Source organism: Ostrinia furnacalis, unplaced genomic scaffold, assembly GCF_004193835.3.
Source record: "Ostrinia furnacalis isolate ACB-3 unplaced genomic scaffold, ASM419383v2 OfSCF0611, whole genome shotgun sequence".
Taxonomy (NCBI): domain Eukaryota; kingdom Metazoa; phylum Arthropoda; class Insecta; order Lepidoptera; family Crambidae; genus Ostrinia; species Ostrinia furnacalis.
In genome coordinates, this window is record NW_021130850.1 from 265,660 (window position 1) to 276,069 (window position 10,410).

General features: G+C 42.7%; 2 protein-coding genes across 3 annotated transcripts; one reads left to right on the forward strand and one right to left on the reverse strand.

Moving 5' to 3' along the window:
- Window positions 1–252: 252 nt before the first annotated feature.
- Wee1 (Wee1 kinase) lies at window positions 253–9,575 on the reverse strand (the record flags this gene model as incomplete). Its single annotated transcript, XM_028323118.1, has 5 exons — window positions 253–1,664; window positions 3,162–3,328; window positions 3,998–4,125; window positions 8,353–8,478; window positions 9,440–9,575. Coding segments are annotated over 5 exons (738 nt in total), but the record flags the coding sequence as incomplete, so codon positions are not given.
- Window positions 5,380–6,996, forward strand: LOC114366292 (prostaglandin reductase 1-like). 2 transcript variants are annotated; one of them, XM_028323124.1, is made up of 2 exons: window positions 5,380–6,401; window positions 6,565–6,996. In XM_028323124.1, exons 1-2 carry the CDS (start codon window positions 5,426–5,428, stop codon window positions 6,597–6,599), a joined length of 1,011 nt encoding a protein of 336 aa, XP_028178925.1. In that variant the 5' UTR covers window positions 5,380–5,425; the 3' UTR covers window positions 6,600–6,996. The 2 variants fall into 2 exon arrangements, with proteins under 2 accessions (XP_028178925.1, XP_028178924.1); XM_028323123.1 differs by lacking the exon at window positions 6,565–6,996 and having other exon boundaries at window positions 5,381–6,531.
- Window positions 9,576–10,410: the final 835 nt, after the last annotated feature.

A 10,410-nucleotide genomic window follows, 5' to 3' on the forward strand; every position in this document is an offset into this window, starting at 1 on the left:
ACCAAACTGAACTTTAAAATTACGACATAAGCATCAAAATCGAACGTATTTATATCAAAAAACACCCACACAGTCACAAATATAGTCTGCGCTAAGACTTCGGCAATTTCGTAAACGCGATTATGAAAAGAATCAATGAGGGTTTTCGCGATTGAAAAATCCGCCAGATGGCAATACGTACACGCGAGGTCCAAATGCTGCATGATTGGTTATTTTTGACATGATATTGACAGATATGTCAAAATACACCAATCACGCAGCAGTCAGACCCCACATCCACGTCTCGCCATTTAGCGGATCTTTCATTCGCGAAAACCCTCATTGAAACGGAAAATAACTGTGTTACAAAACAACTTGTTTAAAAAAACGTTCGAAACAAGATTCCAACTCAGTCACACCCAGCCCGTATTCACAAACATTACTATGAGGTCTCACAGTGCGTGTGGACGCACAGGGTGACACGCGACCCAATCACAGAGTTTTATTCAACGCTGTGCGTTCGATTTGCTGCTTCACTTATGCAAGCATCGTTTGTGAATACGGGCGACAGATCCTGTCTTGTGATTGGTCGAAATACTAAAATTCACCACATCAAATGGCTATCTATGCTTTAAATTGAATTGAGATTTGATATTAATTGGTTCTGTTAATTAATTTTGATTTTAAAATCCATACATAAAAGGCACCCATCATCGTAGACATCCGCTAAGAAAGGGTTTTAATTAGGGGATGATCCCCTTAGTTAGGGGATGAAACGGCCCAAAGCTTGTATGGAGAAACTACCGGAATCCCCCACCTTAGGGGATGAAACGGGTCCAGTTTGTATGGAGAAACTTCCTAAATTCAACAGGTCTAGTTTGTATGGAAAAAAATCCCCAAATTCATCCCCTTAGGGGTTGAAACGGGTCTAGTTTGTAAATCTAGAAAAAGATAGGCTAACGGCTCTTTCTAATACGACGTTTTGAACCGGACGTTAGTAGTTCGTTTGCAGGATCGCACACGGAAAATTGTTTGACTTATTTCTTTTCTTAAAAGGTTTTCTTTATAAATGCCAATGTTACGTATTTAAATCGATATTACTCGAACATAAGAACATAGATGTTTTAGATCTAGTTTTTTAATTAATTTAAGCAGGTTTTAACGCTATACGCGGATAGAAAACATTGAAACATTACCTGTATTTGCCTAACGTTTCGACCGAGTTGCACCGGCCGTGGTCACAGGCTGACTAAATTATTTAAATGGATTTCACATAACTAAAAAAATGTATGACAACTGTATTGGAATAAAACTGATTATTACGTTGTATGCGGTGCAGACGACACAAAACATTTAAAGCCAACTCAAATAATATTACAAGCGCTTTTTAAAAGGCTATCTGCAGAAAAAAATGACTTACGACTAACTTTCAAACTTCTGTCAATATCATCGAACAAAACTGTCAAAGTCTACGCGGACTTACATTTCTTCTTTCTTCTTCTTCTTAAACCTTCTTCCCTCTTCTGTCCAGACGCCTCTCTATCCGCATAGGGGAGGTGACTGACTGCAGTATTTCCACCAGTTGCGAGTCGATGCGCGGTTTTTGGAGGCGCTTTGCGGAACGCGTGCGGAATTTGGCGGATTCTTGCGTTGAGACCAGGTTGGGTGTTAGCGACTTTATACACCTGTGAAGGGGATAGAAAAATAATTGCCTTAGATTACAACAAAAAGGGAAAATCATCAAGTTAATGTGATGACCCCAAGCTGCCCATTCTTATCGCTCGCGCGTAATAATGTTGCTGTCGCGCTCGCACTCACTGCGGGCGGCCGTCGCACAGTCGCGACAGCAATATAACGCGCGAGCGATAAGGATGGGTAGCTTAGGGTCATTGGACGAAATTCTACGCGCTCGGCGACCGGACTTTAAAATAGTGTCTTTAATCTCACCTAGCGTGGGCAGGCCTCCTACTAGATGGTCCGACGATCTGGTGCCTGGATGAGGACAGCGCAGAATCGTTCATTGTGGAAAACTTTGGGGGAGGTCTTTGTCCAGCAGTGGACGTCATTTGGCTAAAACGAAAGAACGAATCTCACCTAGCAGCCTCCTGTAGCTTCCTAGCCAGCAGTTCGTTCTTCGTCTTAGCCTTGACAACAAACCTTACAGTGTCAGCTCAAAACTACGCCACAAAAGCCCGCCCGCCGCGAGCGATAAGGATGTGTAGCTTGGGGTCATTGGACGAAATTCTACGCGCTCGGCGACCGGACTTTAGTGTCTACTAACCTAGCAGCCTCTTGCAGCTTCCTAGCCAGCAGTTCGTTCTTCATCTTGGCGGCGGCCAGCTCGCGTCGGAACTGCGACTTGCTTTTGTTGCACGACGGATGGAGCAGCGGGTGCTTACTTAATGTAGGACCGGTCTTTGTGGAAATCCTTGGGGGAGGCCTTTGTCTAGCTGTGGACGTCATTTGGCTTCTTTTTTTAGCCACAACGAGGAAGCTCATCTGATGGTAAGTGATGATCAGGCCGAGAGTGGAAGCGAGCTTACCCCGGAATCCTCAACCACTGAGGAACTGGCTATCTTACCTCTAACTGCCGGAACACGTAGGTAAGATGGTGGTAGCTAACCAGGCGGACTTAGAACAAGCCCTACCACCAACCAAACCGAACAGAAAAATCTGCCCCCACTGGGAATCGAACCTCTGCGCCTGAAGCAGGTGGTCTTACCACTAGACCACAGAGGCTAGACAACAAACCTTACACAGTGTCAGCCCAAAACTCCGCCACAAGAGCCGCCCGTCGCGAGCGCGACAGCAATATAATTACGCGCGAGCGATAAGGATGGGTAGCTTGGGGTCATTGGACGAAATTCTACTTGCTCGGCGACCGAAGAGCCTGGATGCGGGCAGTTTATTGTGGAAAACCTTGGGGGAGGTCTTTGTGCAGCGTGTGGACGTCATTTGGCTGAAACGAATGAACGAACGAAAGAACGAATCTAACCTAGCAGCCTCTTGTAGCTTCCAAGCCAGCAGTTCGTTCTTCGTCTTAGCCTTGACAACAAACCTTACAGTGTCAGCTCAAAACTACGCCACAAAAGCCCGCCCGTCGCGAGCGATAAGGATGGGTAGCTTGGGGTCATTGGACGAAATTCTGCGTGCTCGGCGACCGGACTTTGGTGCCTACTAACCTAGCAGCCTCTTGCAGCTTCCTAGCCAGCAGTTCGTTCTTCATCTTAGCCGCGGCGAGCTCGCGTCGGAGTTGCGACTTGCTTTTGTTGCACGACGGATGGAGCAGCGGGTGCTTACGAAGCCTGGCGGCGGACGGTCGCACCGTCGGGTCCGGGTCGACCATTTTCTGGGAAATAAATGTTGTTAATTGAAAAATGTTCAGAAACATACGCCCGTATTCACAAATGATGCTTGCCTAATTGAAGCAGCAAATCGAACGCACAGCGTTGAATAGAGCACTGTGAGTAAAGTTTTTGAGGTTTGTCTCATAGTAATGTTTGTGAATACGGGCGATAGCAATTAAATTAAATTTCAAGTGATATACTACTCGGTTAACAAAAAATCACACTTATAATGTGCTAAATCCTGCAACCTTTACCAGGATGTCTTCACTTGCTGTAGTTTTGGAATAGAAAGTAATAATTTATTTATTGACAGTAAATAGCCTTTTAAAAAGCGCTTTTACATTATTACTTTAACACTACCACTGCTTAGGGACAATAAATGTATCAGTGCTAGAAACTCGGTAATAAAAAATGTACATTGAGATAGTATTAAAATATTGAAGTGTGATATGAGACTCGATTTACCAAAAAACTTACTACAACCAAATAAGATGCTAAACCCTTGCGGGGTTATAAGTTTTGTCTTTACATCTTGTGGGCGACTTTATTTATTGAATCCTTAAGGTTAATATGTAGGAACATAATAATAATAAGGCGACATTAACGCCACAAACCACCTTCGGGCTAAACAGATAGAGGCGTGTCAAATAAAGCTTTTCTTTCTTTCTTACCTTCAACAGCTGGTTGAATTCCCTCGACAGTCCGGGCAGGTCGGGCAGTTTGCCCTCTCTGTAATCGTGCCACTGCTGCCCATTCTTCGGTAAAGGACCACCGCCTCCCGCCTCGAATAACGTTAGACCTGAAAAACAATAAATAAATAATAAATAAATATCCTTGGACATTTTACACTGCGCTTCTAGTCCCAAACTAAGCAAAGCTTGTACTTTGGGTACTAGACAACGGATATAAACATACTTAAATACTGTTTTTTTTTAAATACACACATAATATACATAGAAAACACCCAGTCCAATACCAACAAACATGTTCATGCACACAAATGTTTGTACTGTGCGGGAATCGAACCCGCTACCTCCGGAATAGTAGTCCGTTTCGAACCACTACACCAAACGGCTGACTATGTTAATCATCATCATTCCCAATTCATTGCTGTTTTTCTTTGACCTATCCCCCGGGACAAACTTGACGGGACTATTCCCACCTCTCGTTCCCACCGCTGCAACTCCTGTGTAGCCAGGATCTACAGCTTGACCGCCAATAACCCAACCAGTGAAGGCCAAGTTTGTCCCAGGGAAAGTTTAACTGTCATTGGACCCGCAACGAAATTAATTAGAAGAACATGGGAGGAAACGATAAGTGATTACAATAATAGATTACGGAATATTCTGGAACTATCCGAAAATTCAATGATTTCAGGATCCATACTTAGTTTTCCTAATAAATAAAATAATATAAATTCCCATGAAATACTTATAAAATCTATGATAGATCGATATCTAATATCGAAGCTAGATTATCAATAAAAATGCTTTATCATCTACAATGAATTGTCAAAACGTAAAAGGGTATCACAATCATTTTTTGGTTACGTAACATTCGAGTAATTACTTGATAATCAATATGAGTCGATGATTAATATAAAAAATAATTATGTAATTGCTAGCTAAGTTTCGCTACCGACTTTGCTTGCGTGGACTTCGCTCTGTCACAGAAAGTATATTTTTATCATCAGGTCATTTAGTCTCCACTGCAGGAACACGCCTCTCTAATTGACCAGAGGCAAGAGGATTTGTCCTACACTCCCCACGCTGGCCAGACGGGTTGGGGAGGCCTGATGTTCGCATATTTGTCCCTTAGTCGCCTCTTACGACATCCACGGGAAGAGTGGGGGTCATATTCTGCCGAAACTACACGACAATTAGAATAGAGGTGAAAACTTAACAAACAAACAATTGACTATCGCTTTTATAATGCTAATAAGACCAATTCACAAAAATCAACTTTAAATCAACCACAAAAGGTATATTTCCCATCAAATTCCAATTCATATCACAATCAATAATCTCGCTTATCACACAGCACATTACTATCTTATTTACCGTAACCTCCACACGTCCAGTCAGTTGTAACTTGTAACCATGGTCAAGGCACGCAAGTACGTAGTCCTCAAGACTTTCGACGGAGTCCCGAAGAGGGACGACTTCAAAATAGTCGAATACGACCTCCCTCCCATTCAAAATGGAGAAATCCTGATAAAAACTCACTGGGTCAGCGTGGATCCATATCAGCAAGCTTACAACTACCGCTACCCGGTTCCGTATGACCAGTTTGGGTTCCAAGTAGGTGTGGTCGAAGATTCTAAGGACCCCCGCTTTCCAGTCGGAACTAAAGTGGTCAGCCATAAAGGATGGTGCGACTATACCATAGCCAATGCTAGCATCATTGGCAACTCACCGATGGATAGAGTGTACAAACTGCCGGATTTGAAGGGAATGTCACCGTCTTTAGGTGTGGGAGCAGTGGGTATGCCTGGAGCGACAGCTTATTTCGGATTTTTGGAGCTGTGTCAACCGAAAGCTGGTGAGACGGTGGTGGTAACCGGTGCAGCAGGCGGCGTTGGATCTTTAGTGGGGCAAATAGCGAAGATCAAAGGCTGTAAAGTGATCGGATTCGCTGGAACGGATGAGAAGTGCGCTTGGTTGGAAAAAGACTTGGGTTTTGATAAGGCATTGAACTACAAAACTGTGGATATCAACTCTGCTTTGAAAGCAGCTGCCCCTGACGGCGTGGATTGTTACTTCGACAATGTCGGAGGGGAAATAAGTAGTATAATCATCAGCCAAATGAACGTCAATGGTCGTGTATCAGTCTGCGGCAGTATCAGCTCTTACAACGACTTGACACGAGGCGTGGGTAAGGCTACAATTTTACAGCCAAGCTTGGTGTCTAAACAGTTGAGGGTAGAAGGATTTCTGGTGCCAAGATGGGCCGGAAAGTGGGGGGAGGCGTTCGTAGATTTGGTGGACTGGATCAAGTCAGGGAAGATCAAAACCCAAGAGCATATAACTGAAGGATTTGAAAATATCTATGACGCGTTCGTTGGAATGCTGGCAGGCGAAAATGTGGGAAAAGCTGTTGTTAAACTTTGAAGATAGAAAACAATTGAATTTAGCTAAATATCATGACACTTATGTAACTGTCACTTTTAATGAACTGTCAAAAATGCAGATATGTGATGTCACTCCTAAAGAAACTCAAATTGTTGGAATGCTGGCAGGCGAAAATGTGGGAAAAGCTGTTGTTAAACTTTGAAGATAGAAAACAATTGAATTTAGCTAAATATCATGACACTTATGTAACTGTCACTTTTAATGAACTGTCAAAAATGCAGATATGTGATGTCACTCCTAAAGAAACTCAAATTCAGTTTAGTCCCTTTCCAGGGCGCTTATACACGTCCCAAATATAGCTTGCCCTACCACCACTTCGGGACAACATATGGGCTGGTGCTGAGAAGAAGTGGCGGAAGAAACTCAGTCACCTTTATTCGAAAAATAATATGGTGTTATGAATGATGAAAGGTGTACCGTATTGAAAGTGTAATAGGTTTTAATTTAGCATAAATAACTCAATTACGATGATGAGTGAAGTGTTCAGTGTTGGTTGCATTTGTTTACTATTAATGATTTTACATTAATATTTATTTTAAAATAAAAGTTTCAAAAACATCTTTATCTTTTCTTTATATCTTCGAATAGATCGTTGTCGTTTAGAATCTAACGAACTTTGTACACTACTATCATATTCTGATAAAAGTGATAAAAGTCATACAGGGTGACTTCGTAAACAGTAACCAATTTTTTTTAATAAGCTCTATAGAAAAATTTTACAATACTACTTCATCCTAATTATTTTTAATCATACGCAAAAAAAAATTGAAAATCTAATTCGCGGGTGCCCATTTCTTAAGTTTTAAAGATTAAGGCTTATTTTCGCGCACTATTATGTCTTTTAAACTTTGCAGTTACTTGTACACGTATTTTTTTAAAAACGACTAGTTTTTGCCCGCGGCTTCACCCGCGTGAAATTTAGTGTCACAGATCGGCATAAATTATATCCTATATGTAAATCTGGGTTACAAAACAATAATACTGTAATGTTTTAACAAAATTCGTTCAGTAGTTTTTGCGTGAAAGAGTAACAAACATCCGGACATCCAAACTTTCGCATTTATAATTTAGTAGGATGTTTATATCCGTTGTCTAGTACCCATAGCACAAGCTTTGCTTAGTTTGGGGCTAGCGGCGCAGTGTAGAATGTCCAAGGATATTCATTTATTTTTAAAGCTACATTATGTAAGAATAATGATAAAAATATTTTTTTATTACATAGGCATATTGTTACTTATCACACGTAGATAGTGTAATCTTATTATAATATCGTTTTTATCTTAATCAGATTATAAGGAACATTATTGGTGGAATTTTTATAAGTAGTAGCACAGAATAATAATAAGTACTACGTACAGAAGTTTTACTTCGCGAAGGTATTTAAAAAAATGTATGCTCAATGTCATTAACAGTATGGTGTAATTTAGCTTGTCTCAAGAGTCAAGCACCATTTTATTGACAAACGTCAGTGATCGGCACTGCGCCGAAGCTATAGGGCTGACTTCGGTAAAATGATGTGACGTGAGGTGCCAAACTGCGGAAAATGGCGGAGGAAATACATGATTTAGCATGAATTATCATGAATAATATTAACTACTTATTTACTTGTCAGAGTCTTGAGGCAACTTAAAAAAGTACATTATGTGTTTTTATTATTATTTAGGCAGTTAAATACTGCACAGTATTTAGTATACCATTTTCTTTATTTTTTTCCCATCATACACAAGAATACGCGTGCGTGAGTCACTGTTCGCTCGTATGTGAGGCCTTGTCGAATAGTATCCTGTAGGTGGGCCATCGTGCGTGTTTTGTTTTCGATGTAAACTCGCGGAGATGAACAGGCCTGGTTAGGTTAGGAATATATATTCTTAAACAATATTTAAAACAGTACTTACCGAAAGCAAAGATGTCAGCCTTGGTTAGATGCGTGAAGTCTTCCTGCAACACTTCTTTGGGCAGGTACCTGCAGTCGCCTTCTTCTACTGACGGCGACGACACGCACGTCACGTGGCCGAGGTCTCCTGCAAGGGAGGATGTTAGTTAGATTTACACTTTATAGTATGATGTTTATTGATTTAATTCTACTTAGAATCACATAGCAACAGATTTAAAAATATTAAGACATCACCAGGTTTCGAACCTGTTTAACCAAATTGGAGAACACCTGAAATGGAGACTAAAATATAGAGGAATAATTACTTTAGGACCTAGACAAAACAAGATAATATTGTAATTGATAATTTTGGATTTCTCTGCCAGTCAAAGATTGCCCGGTTTCCACGAAAGCGGAGAACAGACGAGATAAAGAGATTCTGAAGAACATCGGGTCTCCCAACGTGTCAAGGACAGTTTAACCTTACAATACGCCATCTATTGAGACAAATCGAAACTTAATGTAAAACGAAACATTTCGCTAGGGGGCGCTATAAAAGCACTACAGCCGCTCGCTGCTCCTCTACAGCTCGCCGCCACTCATTGATTTTGTAAAGGTGGTCGGGCTTGGGTTCGTCGACCTCGTGGCCGAGAGCTGGCTAGAGACAGCCAGCCAACTAGCAAGCTAAAGCCTGGTCCGTGAGCACGTAGAATCCCGTCCAATGACCCCAAGCTACCCATCCCTATCGCTCGCGCGTAATTATGTTGCTGTCGCGCTCGCACACTCACTGCGGGCGCCCGTCGCACAGTCGCGACAGCAACATAATTACGTGCGAGCGACAAGGATGGGCAGCTTGGGGTCATTGGACGGGATTCTACGTGCTCACGGACCAGGCTTTAGCTAGACACGAGCTCATAAAACTCATTTATTTTTGCAAATAGGCTTTTAAAAAGCACTTTTACACGTCCCAATATTAACTCTACTACTGCTTCGGGACAATAAATGGGCCAGTGCTGAGAAGAAGCTATTTTCAGCCTGCTTTTCAAGGGTCTAGTGTAGGCACTAGATAGACAGAAGCTAGCCAGCCAGCCAGGCTGGACATCACCTACCGATCTTGTAGAGGTGGTCGGGACGCGGCTCGTCGTCGTCGTAGCCGTCGTCGCTGTCGGCCGGCGCGACGTCGGCGCTGCACAGGAAGATGTTGCCCGGCTTCACGTCCTGCACCAGCTGGAGACAGCCAGCCAGCTAGCAAGCTAGCTAGACACGAGCTGGTCTAGTGTAGGCACTAGCTAGACAGAAGCTAGCCAGCCAGCCAGGCTAGACACTCGCCGCTCCCCTACAGTCGCTCGCCGCTCCCCTACAGACGCTCGCCGCTCCCCTCCAGTCGCTCGCCGCTCCCCTCCAGTCGCTCGCCGCTCCCCTACAGTCGCTCGCCGCTCCCCTACAGTCGCTCGCCGCTCCCCTAGACGCTCGCCGCTCCCCTAGTCGCTCGCCGCTCCCCTACAGACGCTCGCCGCTCCCCTCCAGTCGCTCGCCGCTCCCCTACAGTCGCTCGCCGCTCCCCTACAGACGCTNAATTCGTAGACTCTTATAAATACCTGGGGCTAACAATTGACCGACATTTTGTGTGGAATGCACAGGTTGATCGGGTGTGCACAAGGCTGAGAAGTATAATGGGTAAATTGTACCACTTAAAGTTTATGGTAAATAGAGGAATACTTTACATGCTATTTCACGCACTAGCACAGGCGACTATTGACTACGGGCTGGGTAGCTATGGCCTCACATTTCCAACATACATCAATAAAATTAAGCTAATACAAACAAGAATGTTAAAGATAATAGTAGACAATAACCTCAAAAATCAATACAAAAACGACTATGAAAAATTATATAAGCTATGTAAAATCGTACCAATTGAGAAAAAAATTGAAATGACATTAATAATCGAGCAACAATATAACAGTGAGTTTAAAATAATACGAGAACATGGCTACCCAACTCGGCAGTCTAAACACAAACAATTAAAAGTACCAAAAATCCTAAATTACTATGGAAAGCGTACGAGACGATGGTTGAT

What these genes read in the sequence shown, in the direction of transcription:
- LOC114366292 (XM_028323124.1), top strand. Translation starts at nt 5,426, where the DNA reads ATGGTCAAGGCACGCAAGTACGTAGTCCTCAAGACTTTCGACGGAGTC. An exon ending in GTTCGTTGGAATGCTGGCAG is followed by an intron (nt 6,402 to 6,564) that starts GCGAAAATGTGG and finishes GAATGCTGGCAG; the next exon opens with GCGAAAATGTGGGAAAAGCT.